General features: G+C 42.3%; 1 protein-coding gene across 6 annotated transcripts in view; it reads right to left on the reverse strand.

Moving 5' to 3' along the window:
* The window catches only part of LOC130198923 (FH1/FH2 domain-containing protein 3-like), a 55715-nt gene that overhangs the window by 8853 nt on the left and 29712 nt on the right, over nt 1–17150 (reverse strand). For 3 of the 6 annotated variants that reach the window (XM_056422050.1, XM_056422033.1, XM_056422067.1), the window contains 15 exons: nt 16777–16882; nt 14106–14200; nt 12847–12958; nt 12612–12706; nt 11922–12065; nt 11485–11720; nt 10141–10272; nt 9473–9892; nt 8330–8389; nt 6743–6877; nt 5888–5938; nt 4039–4256; nt 2434–2742; nt 1218–1927; nt 22–162 (listed from right to left, as the gene is read on the reverse strand). In XM_056422050.1, coding sequence (XP_056278025.1) covers nt 22–162; nt 1218–1927; nt 2434–2742; nt 4039–4256; nt 5888–5938; nt 6743–6877; nt 8330–8389; nt 9473–9892; nt 10141–10272; nt 11485–11720; nt 11922–12065; nt 12612–12706; nt 12847–12958; nt 14106–14200; nt 16777–16882 — 2964 coding nt within the window. The remainder of the gene's footprint in view (nt 1–21; nt 163–1217; nt 1928–2433; nt 2743–4038; nt 4257–5887; nt 5939–6742; nt 6878–8329; nt 8390–9472; nt 9893–10140; nt 10273–11484; nt 11721–11921; nt 12066–12611; nt 12707–12846; nt 12959–14105; nt 14201–16776; nt 16883–17150) is intronic. The other 3 variants (XM_056422042.1, XM_056422059.1, XM_056422074.1) reach the window with 3 other exon arrangements.

Raw genomic sequence — 17150 nt, forward strand, 5'->3', positions numbered from 1 at the left:
TACAAGCCACTGGCTGTTTACCTTTGTCACTGGTGTTTCCTTTGATTTAGACTCAAACAGGTGTTCCAGTTTGGCCGTGTCAATTTTCACCGTTTCCAGTTTGGACCAGAACGTGTCTCCCCGCCGCTTGTCGTCCCTGTACTGAGAATCTGTCGGACGCACCTGATCACAAACAGAGCACGCATTGACAGCATTAGGGAGAGGCATGTGTTACACTCCCATTACCTCCAATGCAAGAGGTGAATGAGAGACTCAACAAAAACAGCCACATATTATAGCATTGTGTTTGTGATGACTCCTTGAGCCCTGATCAGACAGGGGAGGCCTTTTGGAATTGTTTTCAATAGAAGTGAACGCCTTTGCTTTGCTGAGTGACTTGTGCGTTGCATGGAGTTGACATTTTTTTAATTTATTTGCGTTTTTTGTCATTGTGGTAACTTTTGCTGGATTCCCGGAGCTGTGAGTAAAACCTTAGTTACTGTGATCTGAACAGCAAACAGCACGTCTACAGGCAAAGTGGGTGAGATTTAGTTTACAATAAAACATTTTAAATGTATTCATTGATTCAGTGTATTATGGTCACGCTTTGTTCAGTGTGTCAGTTATTCCAGTGAGCCAGCATGCACAATAGCAGGGCATTGGAACAGGGGCATCAATCCAAATTAGAAGTTACTCCTGTGTTTATCCTGCAATGACAAGTCAAAATGGTGTCATGGTTGATATGGTAAGAACAGTTCCTGTAATTAATACATTATTTAATGGTAATCAAGTCTTTAAAGAAGTTGTGTGTTGGAGGTTTTAGTAGGTTCAAAATGGAGGATGATGATTTATGTTGAATTTATGTTTGTGGTTTTTATTTTATTTTATTCTTAATATTTTTATTTGATTGAATTTCAATTATTAGAATTACATTTTTTAAATTGTTTTATTATTATTTTTTAATTGAACAAATATATGACATTTTTTTAATTTGTAAACAATTTTTTTTTTACTTTTCTTTTTCTTTTGTAATTTTTGTAATTTATTTTATTTATTTTATTTTATTTATTTTATTTATTTTATTTATTTTATTTATTTTATTTATTTTATTTATTTTATTTATTTAAAATTGTGGGGTCCTTGTCTGATTGTTCGTATAGTTGGATAAATGACGTGTACCAGGAAGTCAAAAGAGAGATCGCTGTACCTGACTGACGGACGTGGGGATTGTATCTTACCTCGCTCCAGAACAGCCTGATTGTCTTCTTCTTCTTATTGAAAAGCGGCGGCTCTGGAGGAGGAGGCACTGGAATCGAGGAGCTAAAGGAAGAGCGCGGCATCATCCCCATCAAGGGAGGGGGTGGTGGGCAGCTGCCTAGCATGTGTGGGGGTGGAGGGAAGCGGATAAGGCAGGGCGGAGGAGGCGGCCGGGGCGGGTGGTCACTGCATCCTCCCATCAAAACAGCATCCAGAATGTCTTTGTCGTCTGCCTCCGTCAGGTCGGTGAAGTTGATGTCCCCGATGCGCAGCTCTCGAGGGCTGGCCAGCAGCTGGTCCCAGATCGTGTCCGATTCCTTTTTGGGTGGGGCGGGCGGGGGAGGAGGAGGGGGCTCGTTGGCCGGGACATCCGGGAGAGAGGCGCTCGAACCGAGGTCCTTGATCAACTCTCCAAAGCGCTCGGCGAAGGGCCGGATGGTCCTGTGGACGTCTGATTTGTCCGCCTTGTGGTCGCCCTCCGCGTCATCGGCCTGTTGCGCATCAGCGTCCTCCTGAGCTTCTTTGTCCTCCTTCCCCTCTCCTTTCTCCTTCTCCTTCTCCGCATCCTCTTCCTCCTTCTCCTCCTCCTCATCGCTGGGCTTCTTGTTCTGGGAGTACAGCATGTCCAGCATGAAGAGCTTGCTGTTGAGGAGCTTGCCGCACTGCTCGTTCACCTCTGGCTCCTTGAAGCCTGAGAATGAGGTCGATGGGGTCGAGAGGAGAGAGACATAAGAAAGAGTGAACACTTAAACAGGCAATCATACTAGTCTTAAATATTCCACTGTGCCACTTTAAAACTGACTGTAATGGTGTCAGTGGGATTAAGGGTTATGTTAGATAGATAGATAGATTGATAGATATATACTTTATTAATCCCCAAGGGGAAACTTGTCGTCACAGTAGCAGCACCAATAAACTAAACACACAAGAATAACAAATAAAATATTAAAAAACAGGGATGAAAGATATAGGAGTATACAAAGTAAAATATAAAATACAATATATATATGTATATATACAACATATATGCATACACAATACACTATACTCATGACAAATTAAATTAAATTAAATATTAAAATATTAAATATAGACAGTTATATCACAAATAAGGTAATAGTGCCACATTAATTGAGAATAGCCTAATCTTAAATAACAATTAAACATTAGATGTCAATAGAGAGCAAAACTACCCACCACTGTCATTGCCCCCCCTCTCCTCTCTCTCCAGAGTGCTGCTGGCGGAGGAGATGCTGGAGGCCGAGCAGTTGTCCTTCTCATTCACTTCCTCATTCTGCCGTTCTTTGTCGCTCAGGATGCCGCTATCCTCCTCTGCCTCCTCTTTCTCCTTCTCCGGTTCCTGCTCAAACTCTTCGCTTTCCTCCTCCTTTTCTGCTGCTGCTTCCTCCTGGGCTTCCTCCTTTTTCTGTTCCTCCTCCTCCTCCTCTTCAGCAGCGGCTTCTTTTTCCTCTGGCTCGACACTGGCACTGGAGTCTTCAGCCTCTGCTGTCAAAATGTTTTTAAAAAACCAAAAAACAGTCTTTCTTTATTCTCTAAAATGCCCATCGAAGTACAGTCTGAAACATGCGACGTGGCCGTGCTGCACAGTGGGCGCCCCGCAGGAATAAGAAAAACATAAACACACACCCATACACTAATGTAAACAATATGGCAGGTACAGAAAGCCAGGTTGTTGGAGGACCAGGATATGGACAGGAAATCAAGATTAAGTTCCTGTTTGTGTCAAAACACACGCAAACACGTAACTCCGGAGCACAGCCCTCGCAGTGATGCACGCAGGGCTAGAATAACACGCCGCTGTAAGGCCTCACACACTCTCCTCAGTGAGCCACAGTACCTCAGCTCGTGGCCGTGCATGTGCTCAGGCTTTTTTTCTTACACAAGATGTTTTGCACTTACATTTTCAAAAAAAGGTCTTTCAAAAAATTTTTTTTGACCCTTTCACCCATATCCTCTCTCTCTCTCTCTCTCTCTCTCTCTCTGTGTGTGTGTTATTTCAGTTTAATGTTAAGAACGAGGCACCTCCTGGTTTCATAAGTATTAACGGGTCGCACAAATGCTTTCACGTCTTTTTTTAAATGCTATTCATGTCATGTCATTTTTCAGGAATAGCCATCCAATGTATTTACATTGAGTAACAACCTGTCTACGTAGGCCTTGTCATTCTCACGCTGGATTCAGATTGCCATGTGTTTATGTAATTCATCGCGACTGCGGTTTTATCTCATTGTCATTAGCGCTGACAGACATCGCTCATCTAAAGACTTCTACAAAACAATACGTGGTTATTTTCAGCATTTTCTTCCAACTCTTCAGCAAGGTAACCAACTCCGCTGTTGTCTGCTCCTGTTTCATACAACACGGTGCGTGTGGTTGCAATTATTATAACGGTACTAGCGGGAGAATCAATCACAATCCTAGGAGCTGCAGTTATATTCTTTTTTTTTATTTATTGGGTTTTGTGTTTTATATTTATTTTTCATTCATGCTCTGTGGTGCATGCTCTGCTGTGATTTTTGAAATTTCCCCACTGTGGGACGAATAAAGGAATATCATATCATATCATATATCATATTGAATGCTGATGTATATTTGAAACACACAATCTAAGTAATCAAGTCCTCTAAACAATCAGTGGAGAGGTTACATTTTAAATTACGATTAGTTTCCTCCACGTGAGTCTTACCATCAACGCCTGTTTTCCTTGGTAATAACTCATATCCCCACACAGACAACATGTTCTTATCGTGCGTTGACGTATGACATTCTCCGTCGTCCCACCTGTCTCCGAGGGCGTGGCGGGTGTGGCGGGGGCCTCGGCCTCGAGGTCCGCCTCTGCGTCCTCCTGGGAGGCGAAGGAGGACGGGGTGCTGCTGCGCGACGACGAGGGCCAGGCCTCCGCGGGTTCAAAGGTCAGGCTGAGGTCAGGGCGAGTCCTGGGCACCCGCACGTGCTCCCTCTCGTACTCCTCCGCCGCCAGACGCTCTACGTTCTTGTACCTGAGGGAGGAAGGAGCGGGAGGCGAAAAGAGAGTTAGAGACGACGCACCTCCTGTCCTTCTTCCTCAGCAGCGCGGCACTCAGGGTTGGTCTTCATGCACAGTGCCAGACACGGAACGAGTAACTGCCCGTTTACTTGAATTCATCGCTGCGACGGTTACCGTAATAACAACTCGATAAGCCCGCCTCACCCTTCTACCTCGCCCTTATTTAACATCAACAAAGCCTTCAACGCATTCGTCTCTCCCGTCCTGCGGTCGAGAGTTCCTCCATCCCGCTCTTCCCTCCTCTCCTCCCCGACCTCGCTAAATGCTCAGCGATCAACCGGCAGTCCAAATGTGCAACCCGGGGGAGTTTGAAGAAGGAGAAGAGGCAGAGTTAGGGAGGAGGAAGGGGGGGCGGAGGAGAGGAAAGGAAAGGAGAACGACAGGAGAGAAGAATGGGAGAGATGGGGAGAAGTTCATGCTGGCTGCTGGAAGGCCGAACATCAGAAGTGAATCAGAGTAAACCTGTTCAAGATGTGCCGCGATCGGCTATCCTGCCTGGTCTTTTTCATCTAACCGTCCTTTGCTCTCTCTTTCTCCTCCTATCAAACTTCACCACTCAACCTGCCGGCCGGGAAAAAAATTAAAGGGCACTGAGTCAACCCTTTCTCTCTCTCTCTCTCTAACCCCTCCTCTTTCCCACCATACCATGAATGTGTAGAGCTTCTGTTCGGGGTTCATTAGCATCAGACCACTTCAGAGGTCTGGGGAAATTGGATACCGTGTGTGTGTGTGTGTGTGTGTGTGTGTTTGTTTGTTTGTGCGTGTGATTAAGAGTCAAGTAGAGCGAGTTTGTCAACTGCGTGTTGTGTGTTTGGACCAAAAAACCTCAATATGCTCCGTGTCCTTACACATTAAATACACTGAAGGAGTTGAGTTTGCGAAACAGATCACTCAAATAATTGATGTCTATAAATTTCTCTTTGATCAGCTGTTTTGTATTGTGCTCGTTTCCTCACGCTGTCTTTTTTCCGTCTTTCTTTTGCTCCGCCTCCTTCATTTCGTTCCGCTCTCACAAGGTGTGATATGATATCAATGGTGCTTTAAATTGAGGTTGAAAGAGGTTTAAGCCTATACACGGATAAACACCAGCCCAGTACACAATATGGGGAAATTGTTTTCAGGTTTGAGAGGTTGGGGAGAAACTGGATCGCTTTGGCTGAAGTGAGTCCTGAATCGGATCGTGACCTCACCCTCTTGGGTAAATCTCTCGTGATTCCCATTTGTACACCAATATATATTTAGTAGCCTCGTAAAAACTCTTTGTGTGTCTTTAAACGTCCCTGTTCTCGTGTGTCCGCTCACGTGCATTCGGTGCGAAAGCTTCACAAATCCTGGAATTTAATTTTTCTCACAGCGTGCAGCCAAATCAATCACGCCACTGGCAGAGCGCAGCGGTTAACACAAGAAACGTCAGACGGAGCAAAGAAAATGGGTTCAGGACACCCCCGACCTTTTTAACCTGAAAACAATTACACAATTACCAGGCTTCCCAAAGCACTGCAGACATATTCCCCGTGGGTTCAGCTGTGAGTGTGTGTGTGTGTGTGTGTGTGTGTTGTTTTGATTTAGTGCACACACACTTACCTCTCATCCCGCGCAAGCCGGGCCTCTTCCATCTTATCCACATAGCCGCGGCTGTGAGAGACAAACAGAACATTATAAAACGTAATAATCATACCCTGCAGCAGCGTGGTCCTCTGTAGAACTGCCAGTGTTAAGCATCATGCGCACAAGCAGTCAAGGGATTTGTGTAACCCATAATATTATATTTATTCTCATGTTTTGTACGGTAGAATCATTGAAAAATAAATAAATTTAATGTATCAAATCCAGATATGTTATCTTGTTTTTTATACTTTAATTTACACAGTCATGCTTCTATTATTCTGTTCTTGATATGTATATGTCAAATAGATGAAAAGATTCCACTTTATGGAGGGTTTATTTGCTGGACTATTTCTCGGCCTAGCACAGTTACTTCCTGGAGTCTCCGCTGGTTGCCCAGCAACCTCAAAGTGACTTCAAAGTTAATATGTCTTGCGTGAGCCCCTCATATTTACATAGGTTTAAAAAAAAATGTTTCAGTAAACCTTTAAATGTATTTTATTTTGACGTTATCTGTCCTCTCATAAATCTAGGAATCTTTCAAAAAACAATTAAATTAAAAAATATATATATATTTGCCCGAATTCACAAATTATAAATTAGACTCTAGACTTTACAAGCTGTACTCATACGACATCCTCTGTCTCGCGGACATCACATAGGATCAGGAATAACTCCCCCACCTCAAAAAAAAATGCTTTAGAGGTGGAGGAAAAAGGGAAAAAACCTTTGGGAGAGCCACCGAGGAGGATCCCTCTCCCCGGAGGGACAGAAGGGTGAACCAGAGATACAACACCTCCAATGCATCAGATCACCAAGCCAGCGGTGCCTCACCTGTGCTTGTTCCTCTCCTCTCTCTCTATCCGCTGCAGTCTCTCCTCTCTCTCCACGCGGCGGCGCCCTCGCTCGGCCGTCAGAGATTCCTGGTGCTGTCGGTAGGAGGAGGACAGAAGTCCTCCCAGAGCAGGCCTGAAGGAGAGAGCGAGAGGAGAATACAACCTTGGGATTACACACCTGTACATTCTGTGGGATGCTGTGATTCTCAAGCACCATTTGGGTTGTTAGGCCCTCCACTTCAGTCCGATAATAAAGAGCCATGTACAGAGGATGTAGGTCTGCGGGGCCCAACTGTGGCACGCTGCCCATTTTATAATTATTGAATTAATTGTAATATGGCTTGAGCATATTTCTAATAAATTACATTGTGTGCACATTGCTCGTCCTTGTTAAAACACCCAATGTCAACTAAATTAGTGCATTAACCTCATATATTACATTACCATCACAATATTTCACCATGTCTGCCTTTATATTTGCATCGTAATCTATGAATTGAGCCCTTTGGCCAATGATCAGAAACCACTATTTTGCAAGGGCCTGTTTTAACTTATTACCAGATGTACACATAACATCAGAATATTTTACGTTGGCCACACTATATTAAACTTTGGGATTATTTCATACATTCAAATTCAATTTCAGAGCAGCTGGATTTCTGTTATGTCAAATATTGAGCTGTTTAATAGGGTTGCATCTTCTATGGCACATGGTGTTTTCTGGTCAACAGTATTCACTATTCTTCTTTTTTTTCGTATACAACCACAAATCCAAAGAGTTTGGCCACTGAATCATCTGCATCACTGTTGAACATCATCTGCAAGTTTCCGCTCAGCCATTTGAATCTGCTGCACGATTACAATGCAATGTGTCGATAAACAGCTTAATCGAACTTGACAGAACACATGCTCCTTTGTGTATGTAACACGCCGTAGAATTATGTTTCCATGGTTGTATCCTCCGTGGAGGTAATACGAGCAGCTCCGGAACCGGGAGACCAGAGAACCAAATTCACTTCAGTACATCATCACCATAGATAGATAGATAGATAGATATATACTTTATTAATCCCCAAGGGGACATTTGTCGTAACAGTAGCAGCACCAATAAACTAAACACACAAGAATAAAAAATAAAATATAAAATATAAAAAACAGGGATGAAAGATATAGATGTATACAAGTGAAAGATATAGATGTATACAAGAAGTATACAAAGTAAAATATAAAATAAAATATAAATGTATATATACAACATTTATGCATACACAATACACAATACTAATGACAAATTAAATTAAATATAAAAATATTAAATATAGACAGTGTGCAAAATGCAAAGTGTGTGTATGTGTGTAGTGTAAATGAAAATGAAATGTGTGTGTATGTGTGTAGTGTAAATAAATGAAATGTGTGAAGTGCAGATCAACATGACAACACCACATGTCTGTCCTGAGTGCTGTTTGGCCCTGCCAACACTCATGAAGATGTACTTGAATGTGAACGCGCCTACAAGTACACAAGTGGGTATCTTCAGGATGTTTTCATGTACGTGTGCGGGCGCGTGGCGGCGCTCTCCTCTCACCTGGAGCTGGTGGGCGTCGTCGGGGAGGTGAGGGAGGAGTAGGACATGAGACCTCCATTCCTGGGGTGAGAAAAGGGGGGATAGTGAGTCAAAGCTGGAGGCGACAAACGATTGTGACGCGTTGTCGCGTGACAGGGGTGCTGTCGGTGCAACACTAGAGGGCCGTTGATTCACAACGCTTGTGTTGTCTCCTCCCTCATGTTTCTGGAAGACTTGAAGAGTCCGCTGTGAATCTGATAATACTTACGACGAGAAAATGGTAAAATAGTTATTTAGCCAGGAAAACATACAAACTGGACAGAGTGATGACACATGCTCTAAAACACTATCGAGAGGTGAACTAGCGTTAATATGCACAATTACACATCTGAGTATAGGATTATCATAACTCCATATGGACATACAGTATAAAACCAGCAAGAAAACATGTTTTACACAATAAGATCCACTAAGTAATCATAGTAAGAAGTGAGGGGACAAGTTGTTTTGTTTTTGTTTTGTTGATTGTTTTATGTATATGTAGGTATGTGTATTTATGTGTGTGTATATATGTTTATATGGGTGTGTGAATTTGTATGCATGTGTATATGTTTATATGTTTATGTATATATATATAAATAGGTGTATGTATATGGTTCTCTAAAATAAGTATTTTCATGAAAACATAGGTTAGGGCACTTATAAGCTTGATAGCTTCAGCCTTGACCCTTTCGGTCAGCCACTTTCTTCTTTTGTTGAAATTTTGATTATTGTATATTATTGCTGATCGAAATAAACTAAACTAAACTAAACTAAGGTTATGCTACATAGATATACAGTGGTAGTTGAAAAGAAGGGAAAAGATGTGGCACTGGGAAACAAAGCAAGGATTTCAAACAGGTGTGAACGACCCAGAGACGTGAAGCGACAGCAGGTGATACTCAGAGAGTTGAAGGTGACTGAAGGTGAAGCCGCGCAGTCAAAGAAGTGAGAAGAACTGGTGAAAAAACGGAGGTGATGAGAAACAAAGGTGGTGCAAAGAGATCCGAAGCTGGTGCAAGGGTGAAAGCCAGAAAGAGAAGTGGAAATTCCCCCAAAAAGTGCCCGTGGAACATCGGAGAGCTGCAAGGAAAAGCTCTCTGTGCTTCTTGAACCCCGCCTAACCTGGGAGACGGCGTTTTGGGTGACTCCTCGCTGGGTTTGGGCGGAGCCGGGGGCGACGGCTCCTCATCGAGGTCGTAGGAGAAGAGGTGGAAGGGCGAGTGGGGCGTGTAAGGCAGGCGCTCCGGGCTGGGATGGGAGCTGCCGCGTGACGGCGGACTGACCTCCTTGGTCGCCGGGACAGTGACGGTGGACCTCTTCCTCGCCAGCAGGCTGGCCAGAAAGGAGGGTTGTGCTGGGGGGCTGAGGGGGGGGGAGACCGGGGGAGAGAAGGTGGGAGTGGATGGCGAGTGCAGGGTGGGTGCCGGAGGTGGTTCGGTCTGATTCCTCTGCTCCTCCTCTTTTATATTCTCCTTTCTGGAAGTGATGGTGATGGACTGGAGGGTTGTTCGGTGACCTGTGGTTGGAAGGTGCCTGGCCGGGCTAGGAACAAAGGAATGGATTGAGAGGAATGAATGGACACAATGATAGAGAAGTGGTACCATGTGTCACCCACTGGAGCCTAAACCAAGTACATAAGCCACAAGGAGATCAAACCAACCACACATACAACTGAAAACAACAAAAGAGAGAACTGAATAGCGTTGTGGCTTTATATAAAGACCGCATATGTACGATAAGACCACAAGGTCGTTACTTCATTTCCATGTTACCACCATGTCCTAAAATACCTGAGGGTGGTCAGTTTAGTCACTGAATCAGCCCCCTCCTGCTCATCCGAATCAGACTCAGTCACTGGAGTCTCCTCCTCTTCCTCCTCCTCCTCCTCCTCCTCCATCATCACATCCTCACATTCTTCCTCCCTGTGGAGTTCGGGTGGGGAAGGATGAATGAATGGTTGGGTGGGAAATTGAATTGGGAGGATTGAGAGAGAGAGAGATGATGGGATACATAAGATAAGCATGCAAAATGAAATCACCACACTTTTGATGAAATGAAGAGACGGAAGAGAGCACGAGGATGAAGGGAGAGTTAGAAGATGAGATTGAAATGTGGAAATAATGTTAATAACTGAACATATCAAACCACAAAAAACATGTATGACGCTCAAAGACAACGGACAAAGATGTGGACAGAGTGACAGAAAGAGAAGATGTTGACTTGGAAAGGGAAAGGAAAGCCCAGAGGAGCATGAGCCATGGCTGAAGAACTGACTTGAGATCAGCGTTGCCCAGTGAAACCAGATGAACCTTGTTGCAGTCGGGTCGGAGTGTGCTGCCAGCTGCGGTTCCACAGGACCGGAGCCATGTGTGCGTGACGAATGGGACGGCCAATACCAGTTCTGTTTGTTTTTCTGTGTGCGTATGCGTAATAAGAAGCAGCCAACGATCACTTCATTCAATCAGCCGCATGCAGGTGGATTCACACACAGCTATGTAGACTTTTTCTTCCGTTTCAAGATACAAATGTGTGCTGGGATGCACACTGTGACACACAACCACCACTCGGGACATGATCAGGACGTAAAGAGGAAAGAGTTACCTGAGGTAAGCAGCGACAAGCGGCTCTAAATTCCCCTTTCTGTGCATACACACAACCTGAAATAAGCCTGTGATGATTTAATAAAGTGAAAGCTGGTATTAGAATCACAAACCCTGAAGGCGTGTGCTGCTGCGGAGAACTTCTTGGTATCACTTTCAATGGATCGCAAGTCTGCACCAGTATTTCCATGCAGAATTTTTGGGAAAAAAAGCCCACTCAAGAGTGCTCAATGTGACACGAGACACACACGTATGTTACAGCATGGAGGTGAGCAAGGGGAGGACCGTTGTCCTGGGAAACCTTTGAACTTACATGGATGGAAGGAAACCTGACAGTGCTCTGAAGCAGACAATGACACACTCAGTACGTCCCTCTTGAGCTCAGTTAACAAGTGCCTCTCAAAAGGGATGACGAAAAATGTGGCACCAATCATTTGTTACACTCGTCACAAACCAACCCCTTTATGACCCTTTGTAAAAAATGTCCCTGTAACTCGTTAACTCCGACACTCCCTCATCTTCCCCGTCTCTCACCTCTCGCTCGTGTCCTCCGCCCTCTGTCCCTTGAACGGGTGGAAGCCGGCTCTCTGTGGGGACGCAGGGCTGCGGGGCGAGGCCTGACCGGGTCGACCGAGAGAGGCCCTGCGACTCCGCCTTCTCTCGAGGCCGCACTTTTTGTCTCCGCCCCCGAGGCTGACCCGGCGGCGGTCCCGGCGGCCCGTCGGTGGCGGCTGGCTGTCATCGTCACCGTCTTCATGCCGGAGGCTCATCTGGAGGAAAAGTTGAATTGGTGTGACGTGGGAGTTTTGAGGGAGAACTGGCGTATTACGCAAATGTACTGTAAATATTGTGTGAAGTCCAATTCATTGGAGGTGAGCAGAGCTTAAAAGCTGAAATCTTAAATTAAATAAAAAACAAATATCAGCTGACGATATCTTCCTTGTTATCTTATGACTTTGTGTGTCTCAAACCTCGTAGTTGTTGAGCTGCTCTACTAAGTCCAGATCGGTGCCTTTCCGCCCCAGATGTCTTTGGGACACCGTCTCCATGCCTTGTTCCTCCAGACCATCGACCAGGTCGTAAAACGAGTCCTGATCCGGCAGAGCTGCAAGTGTCTGCAAAGAGAAAAGGAGCGCGATAAGTCATCAGGAAGTAACTGAGCTTTTAAATGCTTTGATTTTTAACATTTAAGTGGCTAAATTCACTAGTTTAATTATAGCTTAAGCAGAAGATCCCTGAGTGTGACCTGCTTGAAAACGTTAAGGGAAACCTCAGGATATCTTCTTCAGTAACAAGATGAATAGAACATTAAATAAATAACAAATGAAGGAAAAGCAAAAAAAAAGAAAAGGCATGTTTTATAGAGTACAATGCAATTTGATGTGTGTTTGAATTATAATTATGACAAGTTGCATGCAGTCTTTCAAACATTTAATCATTATTTTGGGACCTAAAGTGAATATTCACGTATCTTATGTGCCTGAAATATCTGGTTTAATGGCCGAATTTCCCCGTTTCTCTTCTTTTGTGACAGCTTCTTTTCTTCTTTTCCCCCAAAATGGTCATATCGCAGTTATATTTTCCTCTGTCCAGTATATTATGAAATAATTAATAAAAACGTACATAAACATTCAGTACACAGACACCACAGACACACACACCTTATTGATGAGGGTCATGGCATAGACCAGCAGCTCTGTGTCCACGCCGTCCTTCTCATGCAAAATCTCCAGAGTGTTGGACCACGGCTTGCATCCTGGAAATCAGCCCATGACAAAATAAAAACGTGAAATACTTTGTCACTGGGAACAGAAACCAAATGGTGACAGCATGTAACACAGAATAATGAATGAGAACCAGTTGCACCAGCTGGTGGTGTGTTCACTGGTTTATTACCTCTCTTGGTGTCCACAGAGGCAATGGCGTCGATCAGCAGCGGGGCGTTGGACTCGGAGTACTCCACAAACACCAACAACAGCTTCAGGGTTGTTTTCACCACCAGACGGAACTAGAGAGGAGGAATACAAAGTACACAATCACACAGATGCAGAAACAATACAAACTAGAACGGGCACTCGGTAGAGCGCATACCTTCGCATATCACAAGATTGGGCATTGAATTATGAACATTTTGGCATTAGTTGCATGCCAATTGGACAAAAATGTATCGTGCTATGGTAAATTTTTTTTTTGACCTTTCCATAATCTTGACCTTGACCTTTGACCCGATTGATCCCAAAATCTAATCAAATGGTCCACGGATAATAACCAATCATCCCACCAAATGTCATGCGATTCAAGAAGAGTTGAACTGTTCATGACCTTTGACCTTGACCTTTGACCCGATCGATCCCAAAATCTAATCAACTGGTCCCCGGATAATAAACAATCATCCCACCAAATTTCATGCGATTCGGTTCAATACTTTTTGAGTTCTGCGAAAGATTTTGACCTGTTCATGACCTTTGACCTTGACCTTTGACCCAATCAATCCCAAAATCTAATCAACTGGTCCCCGGATAATAAACAATCATCCCACCAAATTCGGTTCAATACTTTTTGAGTTTTGCGAATAACACGCATACAAATAAATAAATAAATACACGGCGATCAAAACATAACCTTCCGGCATTTTCAATGCGAAGGTAACAAGGGATATATTATGGTGGCCATTATGTTGGAAACCTATTTTTCCTTCTATTTGCATCGTAATATATTTTTTCATTCTTGTTTATTTGGGACTCCAGACAGTTTAAATGCACACAATATAGATTTAATAGTACAGGCAACAAGGAAATTCGTATTCAACTTATTTATGTTTAGTATATATGAAATAAATAATGAATAAAAAGTAATAAATAAATAAAAGTTTTAAAAGTTAAATATTACATAAAGATAGGGAGTGCATTTGTTGTAAATGCTACTATATGGCCATTTTTATATAAATCAAATGAAAGGCATTTTTAGAAACAAACTTTTAAAAAAGCAATCGCCACTGGCGTTAAAAACTAATAATTTAAGTGCAAAGCAGAATAGTACCTTCCCACAGTTATGAAGACAAAAGACACCACCAAGTCAGGGCACAGAATACAATGACAGTGTGTATGTGTGTGTGTGTGTGTGTTTATACATTGAGGTTGGATGCTGGGCTATACCTTCGAGCCAACAAGAGTGTACAGCCACTGGATCGTCTCAGCATGCCCAATGACACCGTTCATCCCATCCACGTACAGCATGATCTGCCCCAGAGCTGAGGAGGAGGGAGGAGAAAAAAAACTAAATGTCAGAGGGACAGGACACAAATAGAAAGATGACGCAACACTTGCTGTAAACAAACCAACCGAGCACACCAAATGGCAACTGTGTGCAGCACACAGGTCCATCTATAACAGCTATAATAAACAGGGACGAAAAGTTTCCTTGCATTGACCTTTATGACAGATAAAAAATGGAAATGGAAAAAGGCCACGCACAGATCTTTACATCCGAAAGGAAAAGTTACAAAGTTATCCTGAAATCTTGATTTCATCTGGTATTCTGTGTCACGTCCACCCATATAGTTACTTTTGATTGATACTCCTGAAGAACACGCTTGTACAGTATTCAAATCTGCCAATATATATTCTGTTTATTTCTTGGACTGACCTTAATGCTATTATAATTATTAGGTTTTAATCATATTCTCAATAATGGTAATTTATTGGTTTTGTTATGTTTGTAGTCTTAATTGTGCATAATAATAACCCCCACACACACATGCACACAAACACCGAACTTATTATGTTACGTTAATATTCTGAAAACCTTTTCTTTCAGTAATAATATACAGGACTGTCTCAGAAAATTAGAATATTGTGATGAAGTTCTTTATTTTCTGTAATGCAATTAAAAAAACAAAAATGTCATGCATTCTGGATTCATTACAAATCAACTGAAATATTGCAAGCCTTTTATTCTGATTTATTGCTGATTATGGCTTACAGCTTAAGAAAACTCAAATATCCTATCTCTAAATATTAGAATATCATGAAAAAGTATACTAGTAGGGTATTAAACAAATCACTTGAATTGTCTAATTAACTCGAAACACCTGCAAGGGTTTCCTGAGCCTTGACAAACACTCAGCTGTTATAAATCTTTTTTTTTACTTGGTCTGAGGAAATATTAAAATTTTATGAGATAGGATTTTAGAGTTTTCTTAAGCTGTAAGCCATAATCAGCAATATTAAAAGAATAAAAGGCTTGCAATATTTCAGTTGATTTGTAATGAATCCAGAATGCATGACATTTTTGTTTTTTTAATTGCATTACAGAAAATAAAGAACTTTATCACAATATTCTAATTTTCTGAGACAGTCCTGTATATATATCTCCTTGAAGATGAAATATGCTGTTGCGGCCATGTTTTCTTGATTCTTACATTGGTTTTATTGTTGTTGTCTATTCTTTCTAAATGTTTTTTACATGACATATATTTTATATTACAGTTTTTTTCGATTGCTAAACGACAGTGGGCACAACTGGAGTCACATGTGCAAAACTCTAACCACAGTCTGCACTACCAACAGTCACCTGAGCTAAACAGTTCACATCACCTGCAAAACTCATTCCAAGCAACACAACTCTTAACACATGATTCAAAACACGTTCAGTGCAGCCAAACACTCTGCACAACCCTCACTGAGATAACACACACTGAGATAACACACACTGAGATAACACACACTGTCACCCAGAACACACTGAGAGTAAAAACACGAGCATCAAACACCAATACAGAAAATACTAACTTTTCATCTTTACAGTTTGAACAATTGCAGTGACTTCAAACAAAGTAATATTTTCTTCAAAGAAAAGAGTGACATTCTTTCAGATGATTTATTAAATTTTTTAGAACATAACAATTCTTTAAGGTAAATGAAAATTAGCAGTTTGCTTCAATAGTCTGTAGTAATTTACGGAATTACAGTAATGAGAAAAAAAGGAAGAAACTAAAAGTACATACTGTAATTCGAACAAATAATTGAGGGGCTAATCCTGCCTCTCTCTAGCATCAGGCCACATGTTGTCATCAACATCACATCTCATGTTCTCTCTTGCCACCTGGGGAAGAACCTTCTGGAGGGCCTTATCCATCCCTGGCAGTCCTCTGGACTCGTGTCCTCACATCCGGCACGCATGGCTTCCAAAAGAGACATTTGGTCATGTGGGTGGTGACCAAACACTTGGTTCACGACATTACATTACATGGTCTATAAATGGAGCCCTTATTTCATCTGGAATAACAGCTCTTTGTCTCCCTCCACAAACCCGTCTTCCTTGTTCCATTTCCAAAATGAGTCTTTCTGAGCTCTACCTACAGTATATATACTGTAATATATATCTATATATATATAGATATATATATGTGTGTTCACTAACAAGTCTAAAACAAGACACCTGCTTAGCCTTTCAGCTGAAATTGCAATCAGCAGTGTTTGAAAGGCACAAGGCTGAAATGTATTCCGTTTTGAATGTGTGGTTCATAGTTTTGACAGCAGTGTGTTAGCATTTGAACAAAGTGCTGTAAATCCACAGTGTTGTGCAGGTTGTGGTTAAAGTCATGGGATAAGTGTTAGAGTTTTGAAAACTGTGTTCAAGCAATGAAAAACAAACTTGAGTTTGGTCCACATGAACTGCTGCTGTGCAGACTGTAGTTAGAGTTTTGCACATGTGACTCCAGTTGTGCCCACTGTCGTTTAGCAAATGAAAAAAACTGTAATGTCAGTATTCATGCTTGTAATACTTTATCTGAACACGATCATCCGCGAGTGAGAGCAACTATACCTCTTAGTATGTAGTTCTGGTAGTTCTGGTCAGCTTCTGCTCCCACCTTGATGAGACACGTCAGACCTTCAGCCATCACAAACTCATGGACCAGATCTTTGTCATCCTGAAATGAAAGAGAAGGAGAGGCCATAGAATAAGTTAATATAATAAACAATAAGTGTGTACACAGAGCCACACATAATCCCTTTTTATAAATCATCACTATATTCACGTTGCATTCTCTTTTGTTACCACATGATGTCCGTAATGTGCAGGATTTGGACGTTGACGGCATAGACTTACAATCCCTCCACGTGTCTGGTTGCTTTGGCGATATCATCTCTCATAACAAAAGCTCAATTAAAAGGATGATGAAAGCACTTCAAGGAAGC

Source organism: Pseudoliparis swirei, chromosome 1 (assembly GCF_029220125.1).
Source record: "Pseudoliparis swirei isolate HS2019 ecotype Mariana Trench chromosome 1, NWPU_hadal_v1, whole genome shotgun sequence".
Taxonomy (NCBI): Eukaryota; Metazoa; Chordata; class Actinopteri; order Perciformes; family Liparidae; genus Pseudoliparis; species Pseudoliparis swirei.